This window comes from Cimex lectularius, unplaced genomic scaffold (assembly GCF_000648675.2).
Source record: "Cimex lectularius strain Harlan isolate CLEC.00 unplaced genomic scaffold, Clec_2.1 scaffold97, whole genome shotgun sequence".
In the NCBI taxonomy this organism is placed as follows: domain Eukaryota; kingdom Metazoa; phylum Arthropoda; class Insecta; order Hemiptera; family Cimicidae; genus Cimex; species Cimex lectularius.
In genome coordinates, this window is record NW_019392672.1 from 228,825 (window position 1) to 243,230 (window position 14,406).

Sequence of the window (14,406 nt, forward strand, 5' to 3'; positions counted from 1 at the left end):
ACCTATCGCCTCCTAATTCCCCTCCTTGAGTTCGAGAATAGCCATTTCGATTCTTTTGGTTTGATTTCCTTCACAAACTCCTTCGATTGCCTATGTCCGGTGGACAGATTCCATTCTTTAAGGAATTGTTTCATGCCCCAGCAATTAATACTCTCTTTCGCTGTATTTGAGCCTTCTTTGGCCAGGCTATCCGCCTCTTCATTGCCATAGTGTCCCTTATGAGCTGGTATCCGTATGAGGGTTACCCTATTCTCGTACCTGGTAGTAATTCTATGAATAAGTTCAACAGGTTCCTCCACCAGCCTAGATGTTGATAGCTCTTTTTGTAATGACTTAAGACTGGCCTGACTGCCGGAAAAAATTCTAATATCTTTTCCCTTAATCGTGTTACCCATGAGTGTTCTGCAGCAAACATTGATGGCCCAGACCTCCGCCTGAAAGACAGAGGTGTTATTACCAAGAGGGGAAGAAATGCTGATCCCTAATTTAGGTATATGTATTCCAGCACCGCTTCCCTTGTCTTTAATGAGTGAGCCATCGGTAAAACAGTCTAAGTTACGATGGTCATCATCCGCACTAGAGTTATATTCACAGGGAGTAACTACCTGAAAGTACTTTTTCCCTAAAGGTGTTTTAACCTTTCTATCGCTAACGCTTAATAGTTAGTTGTTGACCTTACTCAATAATTGTAGAATTTTCGAGTGACCTATGTTGTTTCCTTTATGGTTCCAGCTGCCTTCACTAATTAATCTACAGCAGCTGGTTAGTGCTCTAACCTTAACCTCTATGTGTATAGGTGTAGTGTTGGTTATAATCTCAAGTGATAGGGTGGGTGTAGTGGAAAATGCTCCCGTCATCATCATACAGCCTAGTCTTTGAAATAACCTTGTTGTTAATATTCCCTTTATTTTCTAGCCCTTTCCACCATACTAGGGCTGCGAATAGAAATCTAGGTAGTATAATTGCGGTATAAATCTTACTGTAACTTTGTTAATGTATGTATTTTTCAATACATACGCTCTAAAGATGGCGAGATAAATCGCCGAAAGAATGGTGAACTCAACAGTCTACGTCGTCTACTTTCCTCAATTCGCTATACCGGACCAGTTCATCGTCTATCCCCTCATTCCCAGAAACAAACTTTTGCAGCCACTTTTCGGCAGTGCGCTCACTTATTGTTTCATCATCGAACGCAGTGTAAATTTTAAGAGTTGCCACTGCCGCCATACTACCAAACTAAAATTCATTCAGTAAAGACGCACGAATTATGGGTTTTGATACCATGAGAAAGAAAATATTTTATAATTTACAGTAAACTGTTTAAAAACTTTTTCTTACACCTAAACCTCCTATGTAAATAGATGTGTTAATTAACGGTATTAAAACAATAACAAATGAAAAACCACACGAACCTTTTTGGTTACCTGTTGCGTGGATGATATCCCGCTCGACCCCCAAAAAGCTAAAAGATACGGGTCATAAAATGTTATGGAACTGTCTTCTCGCCGACCTCAAATTTTCACTATGCTTAATTTTTTTCAGAATGAAAAAAAATGCCAAAAAGGCAAATCTGGTCCCAAAAGGAAGTGTGAAGCATCACTTTGAAGATTATTGTCAGAGCACGTCGATCCATGGCATTAAATACCTAGGAGAGAAAAATAGACCACTGGGTGAAAGGTCAGTCGCGCGGTCCAAAATCGTATTCAGCTAGTTTAAATTTCACAAGAAAAAAAAATTGTCCAGGCTTTGGTGGTTGCTGGTTTTCCTCGTCTGCCTCCTCGGAAACGCCTACCTTATAGCAAAAGTCTGGAAAAAGTGGAATGAATCTCCAGTGATCGTGTCGTTTGCGGAGACGACGACCCCAGTCTGGCAGGTGCCTTTTCCAGCCATCACCATCTGCAGTGAACAGAAGTCAAGAGCATCGATTTTCAACTTCACAGAAGCCTACTATATGGTTTTGAACACGTCTGACGACTCGGCACCGGACGATGATCTGTACTCTTGCACCTTTGCTTCAAAAATGCGCGATGTATTTGTAACAATTTTCTTTACAGGGTGACAAAAACTGGAAACGTCGTCTTGCTCTGTGATGACCACGTCTTAGTGAACACAACTAAACAAAAACAGTTCACAGACGACTCCACTATTGAATTTCTCAAAGAGGTATACTTATTTTTTATCAAATGTCCTTTTATAACGCACCCGCAACAATTTTACGATTATCTGAGTGATGAATTTTTTTACTATTGGATTAGTAATATTTTCTTTGCATTAATTATTCTACATCTTAACGATGACCTCTGGTGAATTAGCGACAAGAATTACAAAAATCAACCCAACTGTTGGTTTATTAATTTTATAAGCTAAATGACCATGAACTGATAAATTTTATTATCTCGTTTTTTGATTATACACAACCCTTTCATCTTTAATTTCTATTCATAATGCTATTTCCGTTAAAATAACTCCCATAACTTTGAATAAAGATAAAATTGACACAACTTCAAATAGAAAGAGACAAGGTTAAGTCTTGACAGCTTTATTTGGCTCGAAATAACTTGCTGGAAGCAGTGGCGGCACGATTCGACTTGACCCCGATTTATCAACATTCTTCACCCTTGTCATGAGGGCAAGACAGTTGGTACAAGAACTGAACCAATGTCCTCACAGGACGCCCTGTCATCAGACCTTTCTTCATATACGGATACCCGATCCCGTTGGATATGAGACCCGTCCCAGTTATGTCCAAATGAAGAAAGTCGACGGAGGGAGCGAACTCCTGCAGAATCGAATTAATATATTTTAAAATTTACAATTTAAGGCTCGCCTTACCAATAGAAAGGCCGCGCCGAGGCATGGCCCGCCTCCTCCTCCCAGTCCGACGTTGTTGACGTCCACCTCGACATAATCTAAACGGAAATTTCCGTTAAACTGGATATTAAAATGACTTTATATAAAAACTTACTCGTGACCAGATTCGAAAAGCATTTCCAAAAAGGAAACCTCCATACCCTGTCTCCAGTTTCTGATCCAGCTCTGCTCAGTTCTCTCCAGACCGCATCCGATGTGGAAAACGCACCGCTCGCTGAACCACCGAGCCCCCTGCGAATTCCAGCTGAAATAAACATAATTTGCATCTTATTAAATTGAAACTGCGACGATTTCCCGTTTTAAATAAACCAACAAACCAAATATGAATTTAATAAAGGTCACAACTCTACAGTTCTCGACCATCACAAATCCATCCCCTCTCCTACCTCACCACATTTCAGAATTTAATTTTGCTTTATTACATGCACACTTTAATTATATAAATGGACATTATAGTTTTGGCGACTTCAAACTACAAAGAACAAGGAACTTGTAGCTATGAAAATAGAACACCCAGTGGCGTTCCTCACTTAATGATTACAAATAATTCTAGAATAAGGGTGGAACAATTAATAGAAAATGATAGCAGGGCAACAAGGGCAAGAGATTTTCCATCCAAGGAGTTTTCTAAAGGAAATCTTTGGAGGTCGCTAGTTGAGAGAAATATCTTATGTAAGCTGGTTAGGGGGGTTATATTTGGCTCATGATGGCTGCAGAAAATATCTTGAATTACTGTATGACCTTACGTTATGCCAAGCATACAACAGTTCCAAACATACCTCATACAATAATTGAAGGTATGGGTTTGTATCGAGTGTTTGACTAGCAAATAAGATACTGTGTGTTAAGGGCAACTAAGCTAACTACGAACATAGTATTAGGGGTTTTATAATGAGATGTTTCAACTATACATTCTATGGTGGATAGGGAAGAGGCGGCCTTCTGCAGCCCGACCTGAGTAGATCTATTGTGCGTCCCTGTTTTATAACTTACTGGTCAGCTTCAAGTTGTTAATCAACCTCCATAGTATAGCATCTTGCTTGTGGCTTTTCCTGTCCTAGTTGCTAGAACCTGCACCTACATAGACCTTCACAAAAACATAAAATATATTCTGAGGTCTCCTCCTCTTCCTGGAAATATCTGCACAGTGTTTCTTCTGTCTGTACTTCTAACCGGTGCATGTACTTTCTTAAGTGACCAGAGTCCTGGTTTGGTTGTGTAATTCCTTTGAGTTTTGCGGATGACTCTTCAATGAATCCCTTTGTGTGCCTCATGCCTGTGGTATTGTTCCACCAGGTTTTTAACTCATTAAGAATCCATTTTAAGATTTTGTGGCAAGATGCTAGGCCATAGTAGAGTTCAGGACCTAGGGAGTTTATGTTGGCTCCCTCTTTGGCCAACATGTCAACTTTTTCATGCCTCCATGCCCCAGATACCCTGGGTCAGGTCATTAGTGTCGCTGACTTCCACCAGGGCCTCCATACTCCCTTTGTGGATAATTGTGCATCCTTTAATAGGATTTCTTCGTTGGATACGATGTGATGACTTAAGACTTCGTTGTACTGACTTGTACCCTCCTCTTTTACACCATTCACTATCACCCGCAATGCCCTTGAGTGTGCTTCTTTGCTTGTTTTGTTCACACATTTCCAGCAAAGTGGGGACTATTTTTGAAAAGATGGTTGTAAAAAGTAAATAGAGGCATGGGTTAAAGTATACTGCCTTGACATATTCCAGATGTAATCCTACTTGACTGGAAATAAGTTTATGAGTTGTACAGCCATTGTTAAGGCCTAACTGCCCCATTTTTTCAACGGCTTTTTCAGTATCTATGAACAACCCAGGCTTATGTGTCTAGCATTTCATCAGTAACCATAAGGAGTTGTAAGCAGGGGTGCTGAGCTCTAAATCCAAACTGGCTTTATTGAATGACTGCAGTTGAACCAAGGGCTTAGGTAGAAAAAGTATTTCAGAGACTGGGAAAAGAAAACTAAGTAGACTCACAATATTTAATCAAACATCATAAAGTTGGTAGTCATTGACTCTTTCCTGCATTATAGACAATGTTTGTGAATTTGAGTATGGTCAGCTTAAACAAGAATACCAAAGAGTCCCGTTTTTCCTTTGGTAATTGTACATTGTACATGTTAATTGTGTACCAATAGTTAAAAAATTAAAGATTTATGTACTTATACTTCAGATTTGACAGCACATATTGTCATGTAACGGTGTAAAAGTTATCATATGCCTGTCCAAAGTCCTGTCCAACTGTTTTCAAATCATATTGAACTTTGTCCAGAACAAATTGATTTTTACTCAATAGTTCGTGACAAGCTATAACAAGAAATTTTTGGAATAACTCACGTGTCAGAGTAGCTATTGTTGTCACGAGACAGGGCTGGTAGATACTGGAGAAATTGAGGGCATCCAGGAGAATTATCCTCCCTTCATTGTCTGTGTCTTCGATTTGGATGGTTTTTCCATTTCTAGCAACGACCAAATCCCCTGGTCGCACAGCCATCCCTCCTATCATGTTCTCACATAATGGAATGATAGCTATAAATATTAAAGAAAAATAGTGTAGTACACTAAATTTTTCATAATAATTCCTTTGATTTATGACAAACAAATTTTACAATTTTAGAAATAATAGCCTTTCAGCCTGGAAAAACTTTGTTTCTTTGTTCACCTGGTGATTTATAATTAAAATGAATCACAATTACCTCTGACGTTTATTGGCAGAGCTAGCTGAGCAATGCATTTGAACATTCCGACGATGACAGCCGCCCCGGCCATATCTCCTCGGTATTCAGACATTCCGATACAGTCTTTCAGGCACGTGCCTCCGGAATCAAATGTTATCCCTTTGCCTTAAATATCAAAAAGATTTAACCATCCCGACAGACATAAAAAATTTTAAATTGTGTAGCAAAATAGCAAAAATTAAAAAATAACCACTAGTTTTCGTGGTCCACTTGACCAATTAATATCTTTCCATAATTAAGGTTTTAGTTGAAATAAAAAGGTCAAAGCCGAAGGTTGTGGGTTCGAATCCCGCTCATGACACTGGCTTTTTTTATCTCAACTAAAACCTTAATTAATTAAAATATAACTTTCATTCCTGGCAAATTATAAGAGTAACTGAGTAGAACTTGTTACCGATAAATATTATTGGTTTATCATCTGATGTGCTTCCACAGTAACTGAGCTCAAGAAGAATCGGTTCCTCGCAGGATCCTCTGGCCATTGTCAAAAAAGCTTGCATTTTCTTTGTTTCTATCCAGTCCCTTTCTCTCAGCTCTACCTCAACGCCACATGCACAAAGGGCATCAAGAGTCGCCTGTGAAAAAGTGGTGTCAGACAAAATGTCACAATAGCTTAAACAAATCTTAAACCTGAGCAAATATCATGGGTGTCATCAGATTGGCAGGTGTCTCTTCTAATCTTCTTGCCATATTTTGGCATTCAGCCTTTATCAGTCCTCGCTGCCAGCCCTCACTATAAAAGAACCATATTTCATTATAGATATTTTTATTAGTTAATAACTCATGGCAAGATATATCTATGCTGATAATATGAATTGATGCAATGCATTTAAGCATCCTTTTAAAATATTTTTCTTCAATAGTTATAAAACAAAATCATTCACGTGTCACTTCCATCGAAGAACTCTAGTTTTGGAACAATGACTTGTTCTTCTTTAGCTTTGAATGGCTGGAACTTCCAGATAGCTAGAGATGCTCCTTCTGCAGCAGCTTCCGCATTTGTGAATTCTTCGACATACACCAAGTTGATGCCCTTTTAAAATTTGAGTTACTACGTCTTTGTTTCTTTTTACTCGCATTCTCACCTCATCTTGGAGAGCAGAAGTGCCCACACCAGAGGCCCACCTGATGTTTTCTTTGCAAAGGTCTAGAGTTTCAGCTTCGTTGAACCCGACCCCTTCCTCGCCCAACCCTGCTACTGCGATTGACAAGAATTCCGGGTGGATATTTGAGAAAATTCTTGCTGTCCCCTTTTTAATTCCCACGCCTCTATAATAAATTCAGTAAAATATGTTTAAATTCGATAATCAACCCTTATTTTTTTTTTATTACCCTTTTAAGAGCTGTGTTAGCTTCCCACCCGTTTCAGAATCAATTTTCATAGCTGTTGGAGTTAATTTTAGCTCGTCTGCTGAACAACCATCATACGCTCCAACAACCAATCCTTTCTACAAGTGGTTAATAGATCAATATTTCTTAATCTAAATTATTTCATAGTAATATGAACCTAGCCTAAGACTGGCATGTGATCTGATAGAATTTTTAGGAAGACGAACTGAAGTCCTGTTGAATTTGCTATTTGATTAAAATAAATATGTACTTTTTAATTAGGCATGTTGTCTTAACATGTATGAAACATGGTATTGAAATTAAACGTTTTGCTCTTAATGTTAAATGACTGTGCAAATGTTAAATAAATCCAATAATATAATTTTCAATTTTTACAACACTATTGTGAACAGATCAGAGAAAACATCTAAGTAGACTATAAACCGAAGAGTCCCCCCATCATTTGAGCTAATTATCCAAAATATACTTTGCTGTGCTTACTTTTACTGCTGCTGATCCACAGTCAGCGTAAGTTCTGTTAAATCCTTTCAACGCCCCATTCACTGTCACTAATTTAATCCTTCTAATCATTTTCATCTTGACTTCCTTACTTTTTTACAGGCTACTCGAGAAAATAACTGTATTGCATAACTATAATATCTACATAAATCAAATAAGAAATAACAATGTAATATGTTTTTTTAAAGCATATGATTCTTAGTTTTGGTTTTCACTAGTTGAATGAAAGTGCATAAAATTTGTGATTGAGAAAAATTATTTTCCTTGTTCACATATCTCTTTGAATAATATGGCCCTTCAATGAGAAAACGACTATTCCAGCTGTTGAAGAATTTCAAAACTTTACAATTCCTATAAAAGTCAATCGATTTGAAAAATAAATTTAGAATAGTCGTCTTAATTTTTGTGTATCCATTGGTATTCTATTGTGTTTGTTTGATAAATATTTATATCTATACACATACAAACTTAACAATTTAGACTTGTTAATTGAAAATAACATTTTTTTAACTGTATTCCTTAATATTCTTCTGCCTCAGGGAGAATGATCTCAAAAATTGAATTTTCTTCTATGTAAAGATAAGATAAAGGTTGTTTGTCAAATAACTTACTGTTATTATGAATAAGTTACATTCTAATTTTTTTCTTTTTTTTATTGCTTTGCTTGAAGCACACAAGAATAGTACATTCATATACATATTATATAATAAATAAACATAATAAATAAATTAGTAAATTAAAATGAGGAACTCAGGACAATGAAAAAAATAGTTTTACACATAAGTAAATAATTACCGTAGCACATACATACAACAAAGACTATAATATTAAAGTCTATATCACAGTATTACACAACAATATCATATTCTTTCAAAAATGCAAATATCAATTTATACATGTCCATATTTCTAGTTGAGAGTGAACTTTCCCAGCAAAACAGTCGTTCAAAATTTCTCAGCGTGTACACCCTGTCAAAATATTTCTGTCTTCTCTTTGTATTCTGGGCATGTCAAAATTACATGCTTTGTTATCCAGCACATCTCTCAGTTTGGAGTAGCTCTATGGCTAATTTTATACATGTATACAATGAAGTGATTAGATTCACTAATTTCGTAGTCCACTTGACCAATAAATATATGACAATTAATTAAGGTTTTTAGTTGAGATAAAAAAGTCAATGGCACGAGCGGGATTTGAACCCACGATCTTCGGCTTGATACGCCGCTGCTCTACCACTTGAGCTATTGTGACCTCGATCCACTCAGGCACCAACTTCCCATCTCAACCGCATCTTTTGAATTTTCCCTCCATTTTGCCATTCAAATGGAAGTTGGTGTCCGAGTGGATCGAGGTCACGATAGCTCAAGTGGTAGAGCAGCGGCGTATCAAGCCGAAGATCGTAGGTTTGAATCCCGCTCATGCCATTGACTTTTTTATCTCAACTAAAAACCTTAATTAATTTTAGAAGTGATTAGAGTTAATCTAGGATATCGAAGGAAAAAATTCTTTTGTGCCATTAATTCCAGAGAATCACAGTTTTAATCCTATTTCCGGGAATATGGATTAATATGCTAAACCTGCAGTTCCCTGGGTGTACCAAGTGCATTCTTGCATTGTTTGGTGAAGAAGAATTTTGTGTCTGTCTTTGGCAGCATTTTATTAATTGTGATATTCCCTGTGCTTTTTCCGTTCTTTGGCCAGTTGGTCCCCTACCTCACAGATGCCACATGTCCGTGACTCCAGCAAAAAACTACCTTTTTCTACAGAGACTGTAAAACCATTAATATGGGATTAATGATTTTCTCTAATAGATAATCACACATTGGATTTGTGTGAAAATGCTCAATCTGCTTTATATAGCTCATACTGTCTGTGCAAATTTCATTCCCTTCTAACATGGTAAAGTACATAAGGACTCTTTCATTCTAATTATAAATCTATTTATTTACATATTATTAAAAATCAAAAAAGGAATTATCTAACTTCATATACAATGTGCACATATTGATTTTATGTATAGATTCTAATTTAGATTGAACGGTCTAGGTTTCACCTGGATTGAATGATTCTCTTCTTGTATGCAAATGGAAAGGAGAACTGCGTGAAGATTGTTCTCACATTTTAAAAGCTGTGGTCACAGAAGAAGGAATGTGTTTCTCGTTCAACATGCTATCCCCGCAGGAATTGTTTCGTGGCAATGGGTAAATGATAGTTTTTGTCTTTGTTTGTTATAGTGTACATTAATCTTTGTTTGTTTTTTTTAAATCAGAATTCCATATTATGAAGAACACGACAGATCAGCAAATAATATGTGGGCTTTGGACGGCGGTTACTTTGAAGATGCACCATTAGAAACTTATCCAGAAAGGGCTTTGTTCCCCGGAAGCAAAGCTGGTATTACCTTTGTTTTTAAAGCGGAACCAGCGGATTCGGATTTTTTGTGTAGAGGACCAGTAGAGGGATTTAAAGTAAACAGTTCTTCGTTGTGCAAATTGTGCATGTTAACGTTTTTTTAAATTCCTTCTTCCTGCAGGTATTGCTGCACAATCCTGCTGAAATTCCAACAATAGGTGAGCGTTACCTAAGAGTCCCATTAAAGCAAGAGGTGAGTTTTGAATGTACAAATATACACTGCGAGTAAAAAAAAATGGCCACCCTAAATATTGCAATTGTTATCATTTTTATTTTTTGGTCATTTCCTGGATATACTTAAAAAATATAAGATATAGCTAATTTTAAAAAAATGAATATTTAAATAAAAAATTAATACTGGGTAAAACAATTTTACCAAAAATATTACTATGGAAACAATGAAAAAATATTCAATTCATTATTTTTATTTATTACATCTATTAGGTTTCATGGTCTGATTGACCAAATAAATTCTTTTCAATTAATTAATCTTTAATTAAGGTTTTGGTTTAGAAAATCGCAAAAATGAGGGAAAATTCAAAAGGTTGGGTTGAGATGGGAAGTTGGTGTCCGAGTGAATCAAAGTCACGATAGCTCAAGTGGTAGAGCAGCGGCGTATCAAGCCGAATGTCGTGGGTTCGAATCCCGCTCGTGACACTGACTTTTTTATCTCAACTAAAAATCTTAATCAAAGATTTATTTTTATTTTTATTTTTTCCTCCTCTTGTGTTGATCACCACTTGCATTTGACGTGGCATCAATTTTATGAGGTTTTGGATGTAGTGCTGTGAATTTTTTTTTTTCATACTCCTCAATCAGTACCATTCTTAATTTTTCCAAATTCTCTGGCATCACACTTTTACCCTCTTGACAATTCATCCCAAAGGCTTTCGATAGAGTTTAAATCGGCACTACAATCTGGCCATTCCAAATTTCAATTGGAACCTGTTCCAATTAGACACTAACTGTGTGGGGCTTTGCATTATCATGCCTAAAAATAAAACCAGCCAATTAGTGGCATATAAGGAACAACTTTTTCTGATACCACATCTTCAATGTATCCCTCGATGAATATCTAGTTTGTGCACCTTCCATAGATAAGCCTGCCCAAACCCTTCACCACCAACCTCCAAAGCTACTCCAGAGTGAAAATGTTGCGGGGATACATCACTCTCCTGTTCTTCTCCAAACACACTCTTGGCCATCAGAAAGAAGACCTCAAACAAAACCTTGACTCATCCGAAAACATGATTTTAGTCCATCCCTAATCATCTCTAATCTTGCTCAGACCAATCACTATGAGTACATTCAAAACAATAAAATTGTCATCTTTCTAAGATGTGACACGATGGAGACCTCATCCATGCCTTCTTGAATAACCTCCAATAACTTGGTAGTGATGGAAGATCCTTTGGACAGTAATTCTGGGAATATTAAGCACCCTGATCACATATGCTTTGACTTCTTCCATCTTCCAACAATGCTATGATTCTAGCCAAATCTGTATCACTTAAAACCTGTCTAAAGGATAATTAAAATATTAAGGGTGACCACTTTTTTGCTTATCAATGTAGTTTAAAACATCAATATTAATCAATTCTACAGGTCATAGTGGCAGTTCAACCGAAAATCATGACGACAAGCCATGGACTGAGAACTTATTCACCTCACGGTCGCCAATGCTATTTCTTTAATGAAAGATATTTGCAGTTTTTCAAAATATACACACAACAAAATTGTCAACTTGAGTGCTTAACCAATTATACATTGAAAGAATGTGGCTGTGTAGCAATACATATGCCGAGTAAGCCTATTAAAAATCTTTCTGAATATATTTTTTGCTTTTTATTAAATCATCTTTTTTTAGGAAACCCAGACACTAAGATTTGTGGATCTGGAAGCAAAATTTGCATGCAAAATGCAAGCGGTGAGTTTCATTTCACTCTACATTTACATTTAATCCAGTTTAAGATGAAAAATTATAACAAATTTGATATTTATTTGAGTCCTTTGGTATTAATAATTTCAGCTGTATTAAGGCTTTTTGAGATAAAATCATCATACGAAGGAGAAACCGGTCAGAAAAGTTGTGACTGCTTACCTGCATGTACTTCACTGCAATATGACGCTGAGACTTCCCAAGCTGACTTTAACGCCTTTGCTGTTCTAGCTGCATACAAGGATAATACAAGCGAAGTAGAAATGTAAAGTTGAATTATATAAGGTAATTCAATCAATCATTTAAACCTTTATAAAACACAGGGCTGTTTAAACTTTTAGGATGCAGTTTGCCCGATTGACGGTGTTTTTTAAAGATATGCAATTCACAACTAGTAAGAGGAGTGAACTGTTTGGACTTGTAGATTTTATGGGTATTTCAGTTTATTTTCATTATGTTGTCATGAATTATTGTATTGTATGTATTTTTTTTCCCCCAGCCAATTGTGGAGGACTTCTAGGACTTTTCTGTGGAGTCAGTTTTTTGAGCTTGGTCGAGATCATTTACTACATTACTTTGCGTTTCTGGAGCAACATGAAAACTCTAAAGCAAGAAGAAGAACAATTAGCAAATTCAACCGAGGATCATGTTCCAGACAAATTAAAAAAATTCATGGATTAATTATTTAAGTTAATAATGAATAATTTAATTAATTCTAGATTATCTCATACTGTGTTCAATTTTATTGCTGATCTTTTGTTCTTTTTCTTTTGCCAATATTTTGCAACATCTGGTGCTTAGAATTGTAAAATCAATCAAACCTGCGATTGTAAGAAAAAAAATCAATGAATGTTCTAATATTAGAAATGTATAAATTTTTCTACCATATCTTCCTCTAAAAAAAAGTTGTACATAAAAAATCAAGGCTAAGGCGAAATAGCAAGAAAGAAAAATACACAGTTCCTTTATCAATCTTTCAACAAACATTAAAACATTTCTTATGATTTACATGTTTCACGATATAAACATTTACTTACAATGTTAAAAATTGTGGCTTCAACCATAATGAATTTATTTTTAATAATTTAGTAGTAATAAATTAATTTTAATAGATTAATAGAGTGGAAAAGATCTAATTGGTGATATATTCCTTGAAAGCTTAACCAAGAACTGAGTGTTTTTCTTTCTTTCAATTTTCCCTTATCTCTGATTTTTTATTTACACTTATTGCTATATTAATTGGATTTATTTATTATTCCCTACAGCAATGTTTTTGTTATAACAATGAATAATAAAAAATTAAAAATTAAACCTTTGTCAAATACTAAAAACTGTATAAAGGTTTTTTAATTGCTCTAACTTAACATTCAAACAACATGGTACAATGTGCATCAAAATATGTATTTTTTTAAAAATTATAATTTTAATGTTTAGTGTTTAAAAGCTAATAAAAAATTAACTATTAAAATCTATTGTATTATTTTTTCTCCTTTAAAAGTTTCTTTGAGGACAAAAAGTAATCAATCCCCATATTTATTTTCAAACCAAACAGTATTATCGCTATAAAAGAAAAATATACATGTAAAAGTCAAACATATATTTAAAATATTCTACATTTGTTCTATAATAATAGCCATTTTATTCGGTTTCTCGCCCACCAATCTGCAGTGAAATCTGAGGAAGTAGGTCTCCCAGAAGCCTGGGTTGATATTGACTTGCCTCTTCGTCAGATGGCACTGCTATTCAAGTTTCATGAAAATTTTTATTCAAAAAAATTAATTTTAAATTGAATCAGTAAAATAAATGTAAATTACCTAATGCAAAAATATCATAGAGCGAAAACAAACAACAACAGACAACAATCAGTACTGCAATGAAGCCCATGGTAAACGATAATTTAGAAGTGGGGTAATGCTATTTTATAGGAAACAAGCTGTCATTCTGTCGTGTCAATTCCACGTGCTTATCAACCAAACAATTAAAGTCACATTTCAATTTGGTAGTAGATAATGTCTCAAAAAATAAAGTGATGATAATTTAAATGCATAAATTACATTTTCAAAGAGCTCCTGATTATTTAATTTTCTAAATTTAAACGAAACAATAGAAAAAATTTAATAAATGTTAAATTTTTTCCTACTTTAAAAATGCTAACTATGTATATGAAAACACTTCCTCTTAAACTGAAATTAAAATGAAATGTGCTAAATTTAAAGCAAAACTTTGTACAACAACAATCAATTTCTCAACAAAACTCCCTTTGAATTGAAAAGAAATATTAAAATATTACAGCCGAATTTCTCATAAGTGTGAACACCACTTGGGAATGGGATTTGGACCTTTAAACGGGTCCGCTTATTCAAAGGTCCACATATAGAAAAATTATTGGTACATTAAGTGAAAGTTAAAAATGAATAAAATTCTAATGAAATGTATGGACATAGATAACACTACTTTTATATTTATCATGTACTTTTCTGTCTATGAGCTTTTCTCTGACAGAAAGAATCTTTTTTCTCTCATGTCCAAATTGATTTGACACAAACACCATCTTTAGAACTGCCTAAATGA

General features: G+C 35.2%; 2 protein-coding genes and 1 long non-coding RNA gene across 10 annotated transcripts in view; 1 reads left to right on the top strand and 2 right to left on the bottom strand.

Annotated features, from left to right (window-relative positions):
* LOC106667107 (pickpocket protein 28-like) overlaps positions 1-12,668 on the top strand; it is a 26,570-nt gene extending 13,902 nt beyond the window's left edge. For 7 of the 8 annotated variants that reach the window (XM_024225324.1, XM_024225327.1, XM_014394813.2 and 4 more), the window contains exons 2-12: positions 1,543-1,677; positions 1,744-1,995; positions 2,055-2,163; positions 9,531-9,685; positions 9,754-9,952; positions 10,018-10,089; positions 11,502-11,700; positions 11,764-11,823; positions 11,926-12,100; positions 12,177-12,268; positions 12,335-12,668. In XM_024225324.1, the coding sequence (XP_024081092.1) occupies positions 1,543-1,677; positions 1,744-1,995; positions 2,055-2,163; positions 9,531-9,685; positions 9,754-9,952; positions 10,018-10,089; positions 11,502-11,700; positions 11,764-11,823; positions 11,926-12,100; positions 12,177-12,268; positions 12,335-12,516 (1,630 nt within the window). In that variant the 3' untranslated portion in view covers positions 12,517-12,668. Of the gene's footprint in view, positions 1-888; positions 954-1,542; positions 1,678-1,743; positions 1,996-2,054; positions 2,164-9,530; positions 9,686-9,753; positions 9,953-10,017; positions 10,090-11,501; positions 11,701-11,763; positions 11,824-11,925; positions 12,101-12,176; positions 12,269-12,334 lie in introns of those variants that run through there. The other variant, XM_014394814.2, reaches the window with a different exon arrangement.
* Positions 2,509-7,667, bottom strand: LOC106667109 (cytosol aminopeptidase-like). Its single transcript, XM_014394815.1, has 11 exons — positions 7,467-7,667; positions 6,969-7,084; positions 6,722-6,905; positions 6,521-6,669; positions 6,267-6,369; positions 6,031-6,211; positions 5,595-5,741; positions 5,236-5,427; positions 2,966-3,115; positions 2,833-2,909; positions 2,509-2,779 (listed from the first exon to the last, which is right to left on the bottom strand). The coding sequence occupies exons 1-11, from the start codon at positions 7,560-7,562 to the stop codon at positions 2,603-2,605; spliced, it is 1,572 nt and encodes a 523-aa protein (XP_014250301.1). The 5' UTR covers positions 7,563-7,667; the 3' UTR covers positions 2,509-2,602.
* A 749-nt stretch (positions 12,669-13,417) lies between the features above and the next one.
* On the bottom strand, positions 13,418-13,725 carry LOC106667034. The gene is made up of 2 exons (XR_001340511.2): positions 13,650-13,725; positions 13,418-13,574 (listed from the first exon to the last, which is right to left on the bottom strand). It is a non-coding gene; the product is annotated as an uncharacterized LOC106667034 (long non-coding RNA).
* Positions 13,726-14,406: the final 681 nt, after the last annotated feature.

Coding starts and splice junctions, on each gene's coding strand:
- LOC106667109 (XM_014394815.1), bottom strand. CDS start 7,562: ATGAAAATGATTAGAAGGATTAAATTAGTGACAGTGAATGGGGCGTTG. Junction 6,906..6,968: donor CTAACACAGCTCTTAAAAGG/GTAATAAAAAAA, acceptor AATTTATTATAG/AGGCGTGGGAATTAAAAAGG. Junction 5,742..6,030: donor TAAACCAATAATATTTATCG/GTAACAAGTTCT, acceptor TTGATATTTAAG/GCAAAGGGATAACATTTGAT.